Consider the following 18,894-nt stretch of genomic DNA (forward strand, 5'->3'; position numbering starts at 1 on the left):
GTCTTTATATTTTAAAATGAAATTTATTATTCTATTATTATCGCAATAGATTTAATTATTATAAACAAATGCAATGTATGCAATGAAATAATATAATAAATTGTTTTTATTTTATTTTTAGAAGTTTGCAAAATTAAAAAAGTTACAGTTAGGTCACGGGTTAGGTTTTCGGTCAGCTGTTAACTAAGATTGTTTTCGTTAGTTTAACTTCGTAAGTTCACAACAGGCGTTGGCGTTGTTAAAAATTACGATCGTTAATTAGGCATAAAATAAAAGTGCTTTGTAAAATGGCAACAGCTTCAGAGCCCTTAACTTTAGAACGGGACATATCCAGGGCATGTGAACTTATAGAAAACTTGAAGGTACATGTTACATTTTTTTTCTAGTTAAATATAAAAAAAAGTTATATATTTTTTTTAAATATAAAAAGTTATATTTTTTATTGCAAAAAAATAGTTTTTAAATTCTTAATATTATTTATTGTAACATTTTTAGGCTGGTGGTCAAGTACCTACACAAAAATTAGAGCAACTACAAGCTGTGTTGCAAAGTGATTTTCTACAAGCAGTTCGTGAAGTTTATGAGCATGTTTACGAAACTGTCGACATAACTGGTAGTCCTGAAATTGCTGCCAATGCAACTGCTAAAGTAAAACTTATATTTTTAAGTCATTATACTGTTGTTATTTAAAATCAATTTTTCTTTGCACTACTTTAAAAAAACTTAATATTAAGCAGTGCAATATTCTTCTATTTATTATTTAATCACATACACATGCATTTTACTTTAATATATTTTATATGTTAAGGCAACTGTAGCTGCCTTTGCAGCTAGTGAAGGGCACGCCCATCCTCGTGTTATTGAACTACCTAAAACTCAGGAAGGTTTGGGATTTAATGTTATGGGGGGCAAGGAGCAAAACTCTCCAATTTATATATCTCGCATTATTCCTGGTGGTGTGGCTGATAGACATGGTGCATTGAAACGTGGAGATCAGTTACTTTCCGTTAATGGAGTCGTAAGTATAATTGTAATCAATTGTTTATTAAAGCTTGACTATAACTTTGCACAATTATTATTTTACTAAATGGCCAATATAAAAGCCCAATGTTTGAATAATTTTACTAAATCGTAAAATGAAATATTTGAGAATATTAACTTATTATATTTTATTACCAGCCTACCAACATTTTTGTTGTTTTTAAATTTAAATGGCATGTAAGTCAATATGATTTTTTAAAGTTTATTTATTTCTTATTGTCACATTCTATAATTCTTAATTAAATTTTTTCAGTCAGTTGAAGGTGAATGCCACGAAAAAGCTGTTGACTTACTTAAAGCTGCAGAAAATAATGTAAAACTAGTTGTTCGATACACCCCGAAAGTTTTAGAAGAAATGGAAAATCGATTCGAAAGAATGAGATTGTCGAGAAGGCAACAGCAGCATAGCTCTGGTTGAAAACTTTTTTAAAACCCTTTTGAAAATATTTCTGCAATTTAATTTTCAAAGTGACATGTTTCAAATAAAAAAAATTGAAATAGACTTCCTTTTATGGACAGTAGTTTGTCAATAATAATCCTGTTATTCTGTTACTTTCGTTGGTACGAAACTTATTTTATGAATGGTGCTTAATTAAGTTAAAGTTATATTATATTTCTGTGTATATATTATGTTTAAATAATCATACTTTTTAATGGTGTATATATTCTGCTATATTACAGTAAAGCTATTTTAAAATAATCTATATTTGTATGCCTAAATATGCTTAATGACAAGTAAGTGCAACTTTGAACTGATTTAAAAAATTACATTTTATGTGTTTTGTTTTTTTTTATTAATCTACTTTCCTTTTATAAATTTGTGTGGGTAATAAAACATGTTAGTTTGTTGCCAAACATATTAAATTTAATGATTTTTTTGTATTAAAACTTATTACACAAAAACTAATTTTACAATGCTAAATAACACAATTGTAGGCCTACCTCTAGGTTGTAAAGTTAAAAAAAAACGTTTTAACATATAGTTAAATTTTAATTTTTAATTAATCAACTTAAAAAGTTAACATACAACATTTACGATGTAATTCAAGATCTTTTTAATAGTATATAATTAAAGGGCTACATGCTTTTATTATTTGGGTAGGTTATGTGATGTAAAATTCCACTAATTTTCCATTGCGTTGTTAGCTCATCTTAATTTTTGCTTAATCAAAGTATATCACTTATTTTTATACAGGTTATTTGTTGTCATGTAGTTTAAAATTTTTTGTTATGGTAATCAACCTTGTTATGCTAACGCATCGTGCTCGTGAATTTTTCGATAACCGCGTTTTACTTTTAATTCACAAATTTTAGTGTTTAAACGATTGTGGCCTTTGATTTCGATGGTTGTAAATTCTTATAATGTATTATAAGGAAAATAACAAGTAAGTTGTAATACAATTCAACAAAACGTATTCTTTTGAATATGTTTTTCTATTTTGTGGAATCTATTTATATAATACCATACATTACATCATTAACATCCGGGATACCCAACAAAAAACCGTTTGGGCATGCGCAATTTACACAATTTAATTATTGGAGCATGACGTAATGTATCACTCATTGTTTTGATCTCAGTTAAATTTAAAATGACGTTAAGTTTTAGGCTAAAAATCAAAAGTTTCGAGTTTCACGTAGTTGTGCAATCAACAAACGTATTAAATTGCTACAATTCGTATCTGTTGAAATATTTTTCGTTGTTGTCGAGTCGAAATTTTATTTGTAATAAAAAAGAAGAACTAAACGTCTCTCGCTCTAACAACCTAATTACCTAATCAAGCATTGAATCCTTCCTATTTTAAACAAAACAGTTTTATTGGGATATATGGTTTCGTAAGATTATTGTAATAGTTACACATAGCTAGGCGTATACTCTTTTTTGTTCTGACAAACGTTGTTGTTTTATGACCAGACCAGTTAATGTTTTACTAATAGGAACTGAAAAATTAATAGACTTGGAAATTATAATAGTAAATAATATTACAACCTAAGGTTAATGTGGCACAGTGTGTATGATACTAAACGTCAAGTGTGGGATCTGCAGTTTATCAAGCACTCTGTTTCAGTTTTAATTTTTGGTATTTTTTTATGATTTCTTGTATCCTTAACAAATTATTCATTCTACTTTATTCTAATCACTAATTAAATGTGGTTTTACAAATTATTTTAGATTCACATTTTTAAAATCTGTATTGTAACCTAATGGGGGCCTTTCTTGACAAACCGAAGACTGAAAAACAAAATGAGAAAGGTAATGGGAACAATCTGGAGTATGCAGTTAGTAGCATGCAGGGATGGAGAGTGGACATGGAAGACAGTCACACTGCAGAACTGACTCTGTCGGGTCTACAAAAATGGTCATTTTTTGCAGTATTTGATGGCCATGCTGGTGCAAAAGTAGCCGAGTACGCCTCGCAAAACCTTTTAAAAGTTATCCTTGAACATACAACCTTTAAAAAACTTATAGAAAACAAAGATGAGGTTGAAAAAGTGGAGGATATTAAGTCTGCCATCCAGGAGTCTTTTTTAAGTTTAGATTCTCATATGCGTTCAAACATTAACTCAAAAAATGGTGTTGATCGAAGTGGTTCAACATCGGTGTGCGTTTTAATTTCGCCAACGCGGTACTATTTTATTAACTGCGGGGATTCTAGGGCGTTTTTATGTAGGCAAAGTAAAGTGCATTTTGCCACAGCTGACCATAAACCAAATAATCCATTAGAGAAGGATCGTATTCAAAAAGCCGGGGGAAGTGTAATGATCCAGAGGGTAAATGGATCTCTTGCTGTATCGAGAGCCCTAGGTGACTATGAATACAAAAATGTTGAGAATATGGGGCCAGTGGAACAGTTAGTTTCACCTCTTCCTGATGTTGATGCTGTTGAGCGAATTCCAAAAGAAGATGAATTTATTGTCTTAGCCTGCGACGGCATCTTTGATGTTTCAACAAATGGCGAATTATGTGATTATTTATGTTCAAGGTTACAACTCTCTGAAAATTTAACAGATATTTGCAACGATGTTGTGGATATGAGTTTAAATAAGGTAAATAACTTTTAAATAGAACAAATAATCTTAAAATTGTGTTGTTGTAAAAATGATTTACTTGACTTATATATTTCATTTTTTTGTGTCACCAGGGAAGTAGGGATAATATGACTCTTGTTCTACTGGGTCTTCCTTGCATCAAAAAACCGACTGAAGTTGCAAAAAAAGCTGAAGCCAAATTGGACAGCGATCTAACAAATTTAATGAAAGGTAAATGCTAATAATTTTTAGGTTTTTGAGTTAGTCAAGAAATAGTTGCCTTTAGATAAGCTTAACTGTATTCATTAGTTACTTTAAAGAAAACCTTGCTGAACGACATATTTAAGTTCATATATATTTGTTTAAATACTTCCAGCTTGTGTTCATTGTTTTATTGAATGTTTATATATATATATATATTTAGTTTTTAAAATTACTTTTTTTAAATTTTGTTTGCTTTTAAAATTTTTTTGTAGAAATTTGTACGGAAATTAAGACTAATAGAGGAGAGGAAGAAATGGAGTTTTCCTATGTTTTACAAACTTTAATCGGCCGGGAAGAAGAAATAACTGGACTTCCCCCTGGTGGTGGAATATACTCAAAGTAGGTTGCATCTTTTTAGGTTAAAATTATGTACCTTAAAAAAGCACAAAAGAAGACACTTGGTTATACATGGACAATTTGAAAAAAAAATAGTTTTGTTACTTAGAGAATTTCTGATTAATTCACAAATAGGTTTCTGGTTGTCAACTTTTTAATGTATCTGTTTAGTTCTCTCCAATACAAAAATATTATATAAGTCCTCGCTACAGTTATAAATTATTTATTCTATTTAAAGTTTTTAAACACAACAGGTTTACTTGGGTTGTTGTAACAAAAAAATTTAAACATACAAATCAAAACTTACCAATGTCGATTTTGTTGTAGGCGGGGTTTTTTAGAAAAGATTTACAATGAAATTTGTCCTGATGATGCCATGAATGGAGGCTCAATAGGAAATGATATAGATACATCTTCTTTTTCTGAACAACAACAACAGCAAGAAAAACAAGAAGAAGATATTATGGAGGTAAGAAATGCTTTTAATAAGAAATCCTAAAAATTAAAAAAACAGTTCTATATCATGTTAATATATAAATTAACTTTTTTACTAGATCTTTATTTAAATTTTGTTTTATTAACTTTTATGAATTTTTTTACATTTTTATAAAGTTTTTAAATTAATTTCGGTTCTAATTTATTTTAGTAACATTGGATTTATTTGCTGCAAAGCATGGCCAATCTAGCTCGGACTCTAAAAAACATGAAATTTTGTGGCATTTGTGCTTGATGCACTTAGCCCATACCTTTATGCCTAAAATTACTCTCTGAGCCACATCATCTTGGAGAAATGAAAAGCTTGCAGTTCCATGTTTTTAAGTGTTTTGTGTAAATGCTGTGATCAACTTTAATTAAAATCGAGCAGGTTTAGTAGTTCTATTTTTTCATGTGCCTATCTTTAAGTAATGAGTTTTTTTGAAAATTAAAAACACTGTCACAGTGACATTTTTGTGTTTTTTGAGTTGAAAAAAAACTTTTAAGCAGGTAATCAAAATTTAATAACTTAATTTAATACCTCTTCTTTTTTGTTGGCATAAAATCACTTACATAGATTGTGTAAGTAATGAAAATTTAACTTCTTTATTTTGTTAAAAATAATTTGGCATTCAGGCTTTGGGATTTAGGTTTATATATATTATGATTTCAAATTATGCCACATATCATAACAACCATGTTGTTTTAATTCTTGTTATACCTTTAAAAAACAAATACTAATTTTGTTAATCAAAACATAAAAGATCCGCTATCAAAAATCAATCTACATTTTGAATAGGCTGACCAACTTTTATTCATGTGGGCAACATGACATATTTGTATGCAATGCTAATTAATGATTAGGCATACAAAGGTCGTGGTTAATTTTAGTAAGCACATAAATGTTGTTGTCACTGTATAATATAGGATGATTAATTAAGTTCTATCCTAATTCTATTTTTGTGTCGTTTTTCAAAAAAATTTTACGGCTTGATAACCTCTGGTATTGGCCTCTGTTTTGGGCCCATTTCAATGTTGTAATAATTGTTGTTTTGTTTTCTTTTGCATGGAAATAATTACTAAAATTCATGTGGATTGATATCCAAATAATGACGGTGTTTATAGTTTGTTATATTTTTGCTATAGTTTTATATACTTCTGGTCCGCTATGTATGTAATTTAAAATTTAAATTTTTTGAAACTGACTTTAAATTTCCTTTTTTATTCACAATTTGGGAAAGAACCTAACAAAAAACTTTGCTTTGGCACATTTATTGACCAACTGCGCAAAACAATTTAATATAAAAAGTGACATTTTATAATCAATTGTAATATACCTGTGCAGTTGTGTATTGCTCACCTTTCTCCATACAAAAATGTCACATGACAAGCAAAAATAACCCCCATAAAAACAGCAACTTAACTTTTGTAACCTTTTTGAGCATAAAAGCAGTCAAAATTTATGCATTATACTTAGCACTTGAAACGGATATTGCTCGTTGGTAAATTTTCAATCTTTGGTATTATATATAAAAAAGTTTGTTAAATTCTCATTAAGATTTGTTTACTCTACCCCCTTATGTCTACACTTTTAAATTTATTTCTGTCGCAATGTAATATAAAGAAATCGTTAAACCAGATTTATTTGACATTTTAAGTATATTTGAACACTCTAAAGTCTTCTGTTCAAAATTCTACAACGTCTTTAACTTTTCTTATTTACTTGCTAATTTTTTTACAATTAATTCTTTTTCAGTTTGTGTTGTTTTATAACGCAATTGGCGCAAGTGTGATTATTGTTTATTAGCGCAATTTTAGAAACTGTAATTCACAAAGCTGTCGGTTAAATTAGTTTTCTTATTTTGCTTAAAAACTATTTCACTTCTAATTGTAAAAATCATTCTGATTGTTGCATTTCAAATTTTGTTTTCATTTATCTTTAATTGTTTTTTTATTTAACATAATTTTTTAAATGCCAATTGTTAGTGTATTATGCGCTTGTACACAATAATATCGTTACCAAATAACCGACAGTCTTTGATACTTATAGAAATTACTATTTAGCGTGTTTTTTGTGTGATTTCTGATGACGCTTTACGATTTTAAAAAAATCCACTGGAAATCACTATCACCTTGGAGTGTTTTTTTGTCTGATACAGAAAAGAAGTATTTGTTCTTTAGAAAAAAGCTTAGGCAAATGATAGTCAAAGCAATAAACAAGACTTTTTTAAATAAAGTCAAACATAAACGATTGAAGTTTTACGAAATTGTAAGGTTTTAAAGTTTTGTTATAGTATAAATGGTTGAGGTTGAAAACGAGAACGTTCAAAATGTTATCAAGCAAAAGTAACAGTTCATTTTATTAAATATGGAAATTTAACCCATTACAAAAATAACCAGTTTGATAAAAAAATGTAATTTTATTTATTTATTTGTAAAACAACATGAGAATTTGAATCGAGGATAACAAATAACGACTGCTGTGAGTTTAAAAACTTGACGTAAAACGGCATAGAATTCACGTGTTCCTTCTTTTGGATAATACTTGGCGGCGAACATGGTGAGTTAATATTACTTGCTATAAAACTTAATTAAACATTTTTGTTAAATTACGATGTAGTTTATATTAATTTTACTATTTATCCAATACTAAAAGCAATACATTGTTATACCACTTAACCACATAAACATACTGTTTAACTGATTTTGTAGGAACGTTTTATGTGTAAAAAAAAATTGTAAATTAATTGTCAATAATAATAATAATTCAATTAGGAGATGTTAAATCGCACCTAATTGCAACATTTTATTAATTGCAAAAACAGAGTTTAGGGATGTAGTTTCCTTTATAGGTTATATACGTGTATTTAATGCGATTTAAAAGGTTTTTATTGGAATTTATTAACTAATATTCTTACATGTTCTAATTTAACCTGTAGATTTCATGCAAATAATTTGGGGTTTAGAAAAATTTTATGGCAATCACAAATATAGAGTATAAAAAACAAAACACCTAAATGTTTTGGTCTGGACAGTGTGAACGCACAAGAATTTTTTATTTAATACAAATACAATACTGATCCAACATGGCATTTAAGAACTATTTTAATATGGGAATTAAAAAATGCTAATATTTATTTGCAGCATTTTTTTGCAAGTTTTACTTACATTTGGTAGTTGTTACATAAAAAACTATTAACCCTAAATTTATTTTAGTCACACAGAAAGTTTTCGGCCCCCAGGCATGGGTCTTTGGGATTTCTGCCTCGAAAAAGGTCTGCCCGTCATCGTGGAAAAGTTAAGTCTTTCCCCAAGGACAATCCATCAAAACCTTGTCATTTAACCGCTTTTATTTCATACAAAGCCGGTATGACTCACATTGTTAGGGAAGCTGACCGACCTGGTTCAAGTAAGCTAAAATGTCTATAAAGTCTTTAATATTGCATTTTATGTTTTTTTTATATTTATATGTATACCCACTTAGCATGTTCGGTAATCTTTTTAAATACATTGTAATCTTTTCAAATACAACAGTATGGGGCTTATTTGATTATTATTTATAAAAACCTAAAATAATTTTACTATCTTAACTTGGTCAACTTGACTTTTAGAGATTAACAAGAAAGAGGTTGTTGATGCTGTTACCATCCTTGAGGCTCCACCCATGATTGCTGTTGGTGTGATTGGTTACATCGACACCCCACGTGGTTTAAGAACCCTTAAAACAATTTTTGCTGAGCATTTGAGTGACGAGTGCAAACGTCGATTCTACAAGAACTGGTATGTTCGTTGTTATACGTGGTTAAATTTTTAATTTGAATGATGATAAACCAGACGGGCGGTCAGAAATAATAATGTTGATTGTCTTAATATTTATCTGACAACTTTATAAAATGTAACTTAGGTTATTATTATTTATTTTTTAATTAAATTACCCTTTGCTCCTCTCGGTGTATAGCTATCATGTTATAGCAAAGCTGATGAGCTATACAATGGCAGGAATATAAGTGGTAAAAACTTGCATTTGTCATAAACCCATCCACTTTGCCTGCATTTTTCCAAAATCTGTCTCCTCTCGGTTGATATCGAAGAGACAATTTTGGTTTACGATTTGTTTGCTTAGGTATTCGTGCAAGAAGAAGGCTTTCACCAAATCGTGCCGCAAGTGGCAAGACGAGGATGGTAAGAAGCAGATTGATCGCGATTTTAACCAAATCAAAAAATACTGCTCAGTCGTTCGAGTTATTGCTCATACCCAGGTTTGTGTTTCAAATTTATATTTTAATGATTGATTTTACAGGTTTCCACTAGAATTGAACCTGAAATGGATTGTTATTTATTGTGATTTTTTTCAAGTGATGATTTGCACTGACACCTCTTGTACGAGCATTATTACTAACTATTCTAATGCACTGAACGCATATTGCATTTCACTGATGTTAAAAAAATAAAAATCTTTAAACACTTCAAAAAAAATTAACAATTATTTTTACAAAAAATTCTTATTCTTTTATAGATGAAACTTTTGCCTCTCAAGCAGAAGAGATCTCACATCATGGAAATCCAAGTAAACGGAGGAAGTGTTCCCGAAAAGGTTGATTTTGCACGTGATTTATTGGAAAAACCCATCACAGTGGCAAGTGTGTTTGGCAAAGATGAGATGATTGATGTTATTGGTGTCAATAAGGGACATGGAGAAAAAGGTAAACTAAGATTTTTATTACTTTGATAACAAACTTCATAGTTTTTTTATTTACTGAAGTTTAATTTTTAGGTGTTACCTCTCGTTGGCATACCAAGAAGTTGCCCCGAAAAACCCACAAAGGTTTAAGAAAGGTTGCTTGTATTGGAGCTTGGCATCCCGCTAGAGTAGCTTACTCGGTTGCTAGATCAGGTTTGAATTGTTATTTTAGGCAAACTGTTAAAATAGCAGATTTTTGACAATCGTTGAAATATGATGAAACGCATTGTTTTACCCGTTGCGCGGGTAACCTGAAATAAATGTTGAAACAACCAATGCTGCCTTCCTTCTGATAAAACATTTAAATTTTTCTTTTCATGTTGCAACCAACAAATTTTTTAGATTTTTACAATATTTTTTGTTAATCACAGGTCAGAAAGGTTATCATCACAGAACCGAGATCAACAAGAAGATCTACAGAATCGGGGCTGGAATTCACAAGGAAGGTGGAAAACTGATCAAGAACAACGCTTCGACTGAGACTGATATTACAGACAAGAGCATCACCCCAATGGTAAATATTTATATTTTTTTTAATTTTCTTGAAAGTGATTATGATGAGACGCATTGTTTTACCCGTTGCGCGGGTAACCTGAATTTAATGTTGAAACAACCAATGCTGCCTTCCTTCTGATAAAACATTTCTAGAAAATTAAAATTTATTTTTTATCAACCTTACAAAAAAGTCAACTTTTAGCTTTCTCGATTTAGGGAGGATTTCCTCATTATGGTGAAGTGAAGAACGACTTTGTCATGATCAAGGGATGTTGTATTGGACCCAAAAAGAGAGTCCTTACTCTTCGTAAATCACTGATCACTCACACTAAACGAGTTGCTCTTGAAAAGATCAACCTCAAATGGATCGATACGTCTTCTAAATTTGGTCACGGCCGTTTCCAGACAGCAGAAGAGAAGAGAGCTTTTATGGGGCCTCTCAAGAAGGATCGATTGGCAGCTGCGGCTGCTGCTGCTGCTGCAGCCACTTCCTAAATTACTGCTCTATTTATGTAGTTTTGGTTGTGGAATAAAATCTAAAAATTAAAGATTCTTACAGTTTGTTTAGAGCCTACTTTTCTAATGCTGATATTTGACAATTCTTGTTTTTATGGCTTGTCGGCCAAACTCTGGTATTTTAAAAACCTGAGTATCAGAGTTACTTTGATTTTATTGTCATAATAAGTGGTAACAAGAAATATTTAATTTTAAACGGTACGGAATGTATTTTAAAAATTAAGCATAAATGATTTTCAGTTTAACGTTAATAATCCGATTTCACGACTTTCCCCTTGACTATAACCTCGCTTTTGGTCTCCAGCAGAGCAACCGATTCATCGTCATCATATTTTTTAGAACAACAACATCCTCTACGTTGCTTTCGTATTTTGATTGTGTTTCTTCTTGATTTACAATCACACGTGCAGGTAAGTACAAAGAGAACGACCAATACACATAAGAGTATCAGCAAAACAGCGTCTCCCCGCGGTAAGTTTCGTAGGTATACGTTTGCAGATGCGAAAGCTGATTTGATTTTTTGCCAAATCGTTTGACTAGTTCTAGCAGCAGTGTCAACATTTTCAAAGCCTGTAATATAAAAACTTCCATTACTAATCTTTAACATAGCTTCTGTTTTTTGTTCAAACATCTTGTAATAAAAGAAATATATGTTTTGGCTAATAAATTGGGTATATTTTCTTACCTCCGTTTGAATTTCCCACCAAGAGTTCAGTTTCTCCAAAAACTTCGACGACATTTTTGTTAGTGTCCAATGAGAAACCGCCTTCACCCCTACGTCGTGAATTAAGCTTTTGTCGACGGTTTATCTTACTTCGAATTCCCCCTTGCTTTTGTTTCTTACTTCTTTTAAGTATCAGGGCACTATCTTCTTCTTCCTCGCTGATAAGTCCAGCATTTGCCATAATCATCTCGATCTGTTGAATTTTATTGTCAACAAAGTCGCCACTTCCGTTAAAATCTTCATTAACGTCATCCTTTTGCATGTCGTTAATATAATCGTATATATAGCCGAGTTGTCTGCTTCTAGCAAATCCTTCTCTGTTTTGGACTAATGGAAAGAATGGCACCATATAATCTTGTGGCCTGTGCCCTACACTTGGCTCTTCTTCATTTGTCATAACATCTGAAAATTATTTTGAGTTAAAAAAGCTCACATGGAAAAAATAAAATTTGCCAAAATAGTTTTGAAAAATCATTTACTTGGTACAGTTGCCGACTTGGTCTTCTGAAGCCATACTTCGTATAAACTATCAATAAAAGCATGATGAACGACGAAGATTGGATCATTTGCTGAACTGTCTACTGACGACATTGTTCCGTTCATGAACAGGTGGACAGCATTGTGCATATAACTCGTTGTTGGATCTAATTAAAATGCGGTATAGTTAAAAGTATGGTTTTGGCTCTTATAATAAGACCGATTTATAAATAATTTGGAATTAGATTATTGAGTTAATTTATATCTGATTTTACGGCACTGTTTTAATTTTTTAAATATGATTAAAATTATAAGTCTTTATATAAAAAGTCACTATGTAAATATGATTAAGTATACCATAAATTCCAGTTTTTGTGTCTGCGAATCCTTCCAACAAATTCCTGTAACTCATGTTGGCTGTTATGTCATAAGCGGGAGTGTCGTATTTTTCTCCTAAAATCAATAAATCTTCTACTTCGGCGAAAGTCGGCAAACCATTGCTGGTTTCTGGATCATGATTACCAGGGTTTCTTAACAATGGGCCTTCATCTTCACCTAAGCACTGTTGCCCATCAAAAAGATAATCACTGGCGTGAGAGCATGTAATTTGCCAGCGGGAAAATGGAGACCTAAACAAATATAATATAGACTTCATATTATGCAATATTGTTGCCTTGCATTCAAATTCCATGTGGGCATAGTTATATAAATATGCTTTCGCAACCTGTGGAAATTAAACAGAATTGCGTGTCGTTAAAACCTTAAAAAAAATTGCTACCTACCCTTCGCTTAACAAAGTTTCGTTGTTTGGGTTTCTAGCTCCGAACATGAGGTCATTGCATACGTCACAAGATTCCCGGTCTCTCCAGTCCCAGTATGGGAGCGCAAATGTCGGATCCTCGGCGACCAACTCTCTGATCTCAGCTTCCCATTTAAGAAGAAAATATCGATGCCAAGGCAAAAATGCTGGTGCCTAAATATTTAGAAAATTAGAAAATTTATCAAGATAGCAATTGATGTCGTATGCTTTAAACATCATATTTAAATAAACAGAGATATTACCTCATGGGCGTAGTCGACGTTTGGATTCATTACAAGTGGACTGTTTTGGGTTAAAAGTTCTTGTACAACTTGCACTTGACTTTTTCCATTTATATCTTGTGATAACAACCTAAAGATTAAAATAAAAAATAGTTAAATAAAAAGTGATTTCTACGCAATATTTTAATAAAAACTCGAAAAATATTTTTTTCAATATTTAGTTACCGTTCTGGATCACTGAACACCAAGTTATCACGTGATACGTAATAATGCATCCACACGAACAAGTTGTAAACTGAGATGTTTCTAAAAGTTGGTGCTTCCCCATTTAAGATACGGTCGTAGGAGTTTGACAAGATTACGTATTCTTCGCTAGTTGTCCCTTTGGCTTGATCCAAAGTTTGAATAAATTTCTAAAAAAAAGAAGTTATGTTTAAATGTAAAAGTATAAGTTACTTAACTACCATTTTAAGTGTTAGCCTACCTGTACTTCATCACGTGACATTGTAGTCAGATTTCTTCTTACAAGCAAAGGTGAATTCATATTACATTTCTCGCCCTCGAATCCGTATTTACATTTTGAGCAATCTACTCCATCGAAGTTTTCAGAACATTGGCAAACTTTATCGTAAAAAGCTGATGGCCACAGATACCTTTCATCCAGTAAATAGAGGAGGGTCTGTAGGTAACAAATACCATTTTAAAAATTGCTCAAATATTTAAATTAGGGTGTAACAAATATGAATTTACATTCTAGATGTATTTTTTTTACAAGCTATATTAAAACATAACACTATAAAAGTTTCAACATGATTACCTCGTTTGCTAAAAAGTTCGTTGATGGTGGTGTAATTAACTGACAAAAACCCCTTCCACTTTTTTCACCACATTTCGAACCATCCATCGCTATCGGACAACATTCTCTGTCTAGTAAAGCTGATGACGTAGCACATTTTCGAGGGTATTGCGCTCGTGCTGGACTTTGAACTATAATCAAAAACGTTAGTACCAAACTAAGACCAGTAAGAATTTTGCCTTCACATATACACATCTTGAATGTTTGACTTCAAAATTAATGAATGTAGTTTTATTATTTTTCTGCCTTATATATGGGAGATTTTTTATTGGTATTAGCGTGATATTAAAAGGGTCATGCTAATCGCATTTTATATGTATTAATCCGCCCTTAAATTTTGATAGATTTACACAAACTGTATCCTACCAGCAAATATGTCTTTGCTGGATAAGGGAAATTGCCAGTTGGATATTAACATTTAATTTTATTAATTTAATTAAACAGGATAAAAAAGTTAAAAATAACTTTTAAGGTAACCCCGTATTTAAATTCGTTCGTGTATATATCTTTCTATAAACTTTGCACTAACGAATTATTTTGTAATTTAATACTTTTGAATTCAATTATTTCGCCACATTATTGTTTTGGTGTAAATTTACTTTATATAAAACATCAAACGTTTTATATCACACACAATCAAATTACACTGATATGATTAAAACATATATTTAAAACAAAGGATGGATTAATCTATGACATTCCATAATAACTGTACACGTGTTTTGATATTATAACAGGCGCGTATCCTTGCTACGTAAAAAAGGGCAATCATATCGTATCATCAAAGTCAAAAAACAATCAAAAACGGTAACCCCAAGAACCTTTTTAAGTAAAGTATATTTGTATGCTTCAAATGTACGTTTAATATACTTTATAGTGCGTTTATAATATACCTAAATTAGACATTTATTAGATGCCGTTTAACATAAATTGTTTAAACCTAAATATAGAGTGTTGGTGCATTTTGTTGATGGTATAAATTTAAAATTAAAATGAGTATTAGTATAGTTGAGGACACGGTTAAAACTCCGTTAAAAGCGAAATACCACTGCAAGTTGACCGATAAAACGGTAAGTCTGTTTACAAAATCAATTTTTTTTACTTTGATTTCCATAACAGGTATGCACATTTTAAACTTTACTTGTGTGTTTACCTTATACATTTTCGTTTAAACGACTAAACATTTTTTAATTGTCAAGAGTTTTAAATTAACGTTACTGTTACTCTGTTTATAGAAACTTGATGTAAATGTGGCGTTATCATTGGACGGGCGTTTAAAATCGAGCGGTATTCCAAATAACTACATATTCGTGGTTGATGTTAGTGGTAGTATGTCAACTAGCTCCTCATCTGAAGGAGAAAACCGATTTCGTTACCCACGTAAAACTCGCCTTGACAGAGTAAAAGTAAGTTAACTGAACAATGCCATTAAAGAGCTTGCGTAGGATCCTATTTAACAACATATTTCTATATCCAGAATTTTGCTAAATCGATTGTACAAAATGCAAAAAGCGACGACTTTTTTACCCTGGTGAAGTTTCATTCTTTTGCAACTGTTGTACTTCCTTGTACAGAACTGGATTCCTTTGGAAAGGTATTGCCCTTTTGACGATGTTGCATTTTTACTTGTAAGACCACATTAAAAGTGTATACATGCGTTTGTTTCAGCAATCTGCCGAAATTGCGATTAAAAGGTTAGAAGTCGAAGGTGGAACTAATATTTCAAACGGGTTGCTCGCTGGTCTTGGATCAGCAGCTGGGCAAGTCTAAGTTTAATAGAACAAACTAGCTTAACTATAAAAGCATACTCAAAAATATTTTTTCATACTAGAACGTTAAAAAAAAAAACAAAGTAGTGGTAGCAGAGTAACCGTACGGCTTTTTCGAAATAGCTAAGTCAAAACTCTGTATTTTATTGTATTAGAGCACCAACTAATGTGCGAGACTTTATTGTGTTGTTTACCGACGGTGATACAGGGGAGAGTCCCGATGATTTTATTCCAGAATATAAAAAGCAACTGACGCTTTTGAATCGCGTTTGTAATATTCCAATATCAGCAATTACTATCGAAGGCTGTGGGTCAAATTTTCTAAGCGAGGTAACAGTCTAAATCTCGGGCTAAAATTACAAATAAGACATTGTTCATTTTCTTAGGTAACAAAAGTCCTGGGTAGTGACGCTATTTACGTCATAAAGGAAAATGAAGATTTTGAAAGCGACATGCATTTGCCAGTATTGCTAAGGTTGTATAATAAATAATACAAAAAAAATTGGTGATAAACAGTTACTTTAAATAAAAAAGTAAGATTTATACAAGTTCTAAATTTACATCCTTTTATAACAGAACTTCTTCTCCATTAATTGATATACATGTAAACATCACTTGCTTACATGATGGTGTTTCTATTAAGAAAAGGCCTACCCAGTTTCTAAAGGTATCAAATATCATATTGAATATTGTTATTTTTTATAAAAAGCATCTTGTGACATTTATAAACAAATTAATTCACTTTTTGTTTCTTTTTGGAAAGGAAACAAACTTGCAATTTGGTGAAATAGTTGGATTGGAATATTTTATTCATCATATTCCAAAGGAAACAGAAAAGAATATTCCTCTTGTGATAAAACTGCCTAACTATGATCAATGGGTAGATGGTTAAACTAAAAAAAATTGTAAATTTAAGCATACTTTTTAAAATAATTGAAATATATTTGGTTACTTTTTTTAGTTACTTGGAACCCGTGTTCTTAAAATTCAGCGCTCATTTCGAAACGCTTTAAACGAACGACAAGAAACAACTGATTTTATTGAACTTCATTTTACAACTATGGGAGAACTAAGATCAATGGAAATGGGATCTTTAGATGGTAAAACCTAATGTTGTTATATTAATCTATATAATTCTTTATGCTATACGTTGTATATTAGAAGCATGTGCACTTTAGCAGCCTCAAGTGTTTTAGAAAGTTCACAGACTTAATTTTTTTACTCTTTAAAAAACTACACAAAAAGCTCAAAACTGAAAAATATTTGTGGATGTTTTTAAGAAACCAATGATGCTACGAATGAACTCTTCCGAGGTGTTTCTGCCTACTTTATGGTCGGTGAAAAAGTCCAGCAATCTTGGGAAGACGCCCAAGAGGCTTTCATGAATGTTGCGCAGGAAGAATGTAGAACTCAAGTTATCGAAACCTTGAATGAAACGCAGAAAAATCTGGGTAAGATGTACAAAACATGCGTGCCTATCAAAACTTATGTTTTATTTTAAAAGCTTTGGGTTATATGCCAACTGAAAGCGCATTTAAGCATTAATTTAGTACAAAGTCGATTTCTTAAATATTAAACCTAAAAAATTACAATTTAGGTGATAGAAAAGGCGAACAGGTGGAACATTTCGAGGATTCAAAGTCAGAAATTTTAAGTGTGATGAAGACTTTAGAATCGGTGATGGAAGACAACGAACGACTGAAAAAACAATTCGAAAAAAAAGTAAAATTTTACGTGCAGACTTTGGATATCAGCCAAGATCTGGCGACACAATCCGAAACAAAAGACAGGTCAGCTGGTTTATCATTTAAATATGCTATGCATAGTATGTAGATTAGTCATTAAATTAAATTGGTTTGTATTAGAAAAATGTTAACCGTTAAATAAATATAATTTCCAAACAATGCATTCGACTAGGACATTTTTTTAGGGACGCAGCTCTTTCGCTTATCAATGCTGTGACGTCATCCGTTGAGGCGGAGATGCCAACAGCGCCAAGTGTGTTCGGTTCTGACGTAGTTCAACCTTTCATGCCCCCTGAAGTCATGAGCCAACTTGAAGAAATCAAACGCCAGGTATAACTCTAGATTTATATATAGATAGTAATAAACAATGTACATATGGATATGTATTAATGTGTTTTTGTACATTTATTTTAGAATCTACCGGAGGAGGAACGTCTTCGCTTACAAAGACTTAAAGATGAGGAATTAAGAAAAGAGCGGGAAAGATTAGAAGAAGAAAGAAGGTTAGCAGAGGAGTTGAGACGACACGAAGAAGAGATGAAAAGAATTAAGGAGGAACTTAAAAGACAGGAAGAAGAAAGATTAAGAAAAGAAGAAGAGAGGAAGAAAGATGAAGCGCAGAGAAAGCGTCAAGAAGAAAAGCTAAAAAAATTGGCTGCGGAAATTGAGGAGCGGAACGCGGAGACTGTAGAGATTCAACTTGACATCAGCAGAGCAGAGGAAAGAAAACGCAAAGAAAAGGAGCTGGAATCTCGTGAATTAACTCTGATAATGAAAGAAGATGACCTTCGAAAAGAACAGAAGAAACTGCAAGGGTTTGAACGTAGTCTTAACCGCAGAGAAAATGCTCTCAAACTAAGAGAAGTCGAAATAGAAAAGTTAGAAAAGGCTTTGTATATAGACATTTAAAGGCAAAGCATAGTAGTATATTATGACTATTTTGGACTATGTTTTTTTTATAGAATTACGATGTAACAGCTTTTTCTGAATAAAGTTATTACACAAAATATACTAATCAACAAAATACAATCTTATTGTCTAATTAAACATATATTTCTGTTTAAATCTAACTCATTGTTTTAATTAATTACATTAGACAGATTAATTATTCTTTTTATAACATGTTGGCGTCGTTTTTTACACGATTCCAGAACAAAATAGTTGTTAAGATATAAACCTTAATTACCATATTATTTTATAAGAAACTTAAATCAGTTTTACGCTTATCGGTTGGGGTAGAAAATGTGCTTATTAACTACATCTTTAATTACAAAAATGAAGAATGCTTCGTTTGATAATTGAAGGTAATTTTCCCTATTTGCAGAAAACTGTTCGCCATGTTCTTTTTTCAATGTGGTGAAAACGACAATAGAATTTTTCCACGT

The 18,894-nt window shown here is 31.4% G+C and overlaps 5 protein-coding genes across 6 annotated transcripts; 4 read left to right on the forward strand and 1 right to left on the reverse strand.

Moving 5' to 3' along the window:
* Window positions 1–191: 191 nt before the first annotated feature.
* Window positions 192–1,879, forward strand: LOC145746419 (protein lin-7 homolog C-like). The gene is made up of 4 exons (XM_082564704.1): window positions 192–362; window positions 496–648; window positions 809–1,018; window positions 1,295–1,879. The coding sequence occupies exons 1-4, from the start codon at window positions 288–290 to the stop codon at window positions 1,457–1,459; spliced, it is 603 nt and encodes a 200-aa protein (XP_082420830.1). The 5' UTR covers window positions 192–287; the 3' UTR covers window positions 1,460–1,879.
* Window positions 1,880–3,190: 1,311 nt separating this feature from the next.
* Window positions 3,191–7,273, forward strand: LOC145746408 (protein phosphatase 1A-like). Its single transcript, XM_082564695.1, has 5 exons — window positions 3,191–4,089; window positions 4,185–4,302; window positions 4,548–4,674; window positions 4,999–5,140; window positions 5,318–7,273. Exons 1-5 carry the CDS (start codon window positions 3,247–3,249, stop codon window positions 5,318–5,320), a joined length of 1,233 nt encoding a protein of 410 aa, XP_082420821.1. The 5' UTR covers window positions 3,191–3,246; the 3' UTR covers window positions 5,321–7,273.
* Window positions 7,274–7,657: 384 nt separating this feature from the next.
* Window positions 7,658–10,933, forward strand: LOC145748881 (large ribosomal subunit protein uL3-like). The gene is made up of 8 exons (XM_082564992.1): window positions 7,658–7,705; window positions 8,362–8,554; window positions 8,757–8,925; window positions 9,269–9,404; window positions 9,662–9,848; window positions 9,920–10,039; window positions 10,258–10,400; window positions 10,598–10,933. The coding sequence occupies exons 1-8, from the start codon at window positions 7,703–7,705 to the stop codon at window positions 10,874–10,876; spliced, it is 1,230 nt and encodes a 409-aa protein (XP_082421118.1). The 5' UTR covers window positions 7,658–7,702; the 3' UTR covers window positions 10,877–10,933.
* Window positions 10,934–11,144: 211 nt separating this feature from the next.
* Window positions 11,145–14,190, reverse strand: LOC145740895 (tyrosinase-like). The gene is made up of 9 exons (XM_082558657.1): window positions 13,957–14,190; window positions 13,624–13,818; window positions 13,365–13,552; window positions 13,161–13,269; window positions 12,881–13,071; window positions 12,456–12,727; window positions 12,101–12,265; window positions 11,583–12,023; window positions 11,145–11,467 (listed from the first exon to the last, which is right to left on the reverse strand). Exons 1-9 carry the CDS (start codon window positions 14,188–14,190, stop codon window positions 11,145–11,147), a joined length of 2,118 nt encoding a protein of 705 aa, XP_082414783.1.
* A 624-nt stretch (window positions 14,191–14,814) lies between these two features.
* Window positions 14,815–18,751, forward strand: LOC145747728 (uncharacterized). Of its 2 annotated transcripts, none has more exons than XM_082564906.1 (13): window positions 14,815–15,065; window positions 15,231–15,401; window positions 15,473–15,589; window positions 15,664–15,755; window positions 15,920–16,094; window positions 16,151–16,239; window positions 16,341–16,431; window positions 16,528–16,644; window positions 16,726–16,864; window positions 17,045–17,215; window positions 17,362–17,554; window positions 17,695–17,839; window positions 17,924–18,751. In XM_082564906.1, the coding sequence occupies exons 1-13, from the start codon at window positions 14,988–14,990 to the stop codon at window positions 18,416–18,418; spliced, it is 2,073 nt and encodes a 690-aa protein (XP_082421032.1). In that variant the 5' UTR covers window positions 14,815–14,987; the 3' UTR covers window positions 18,419–18,751. The 2 variants fall into 2 exon arrangements, with proteins under 2 accessions (XP_082421032.1, XP_082421033.1); XM_082564907.1 differs by having other exon boundaries at window positions 15,664–15,689.
* Window positions 18,752–18,894: the final 143 nt, after the last annotated feature.

The sequence above is a fragment of the Corella eumyota genome, chromosome 1, assembly GCF_963082875.1.
Source record: "Corella eumyota chromosome 1, kaCorEumy4.1, whole genome shotgun sequence".
Classification (NCBI taxonomy): Eukaryota; Metazoa; Chordata; class Ascidiacea; order Phlebobranchia; family Corellidae; genus Corella; species Corella eumyota.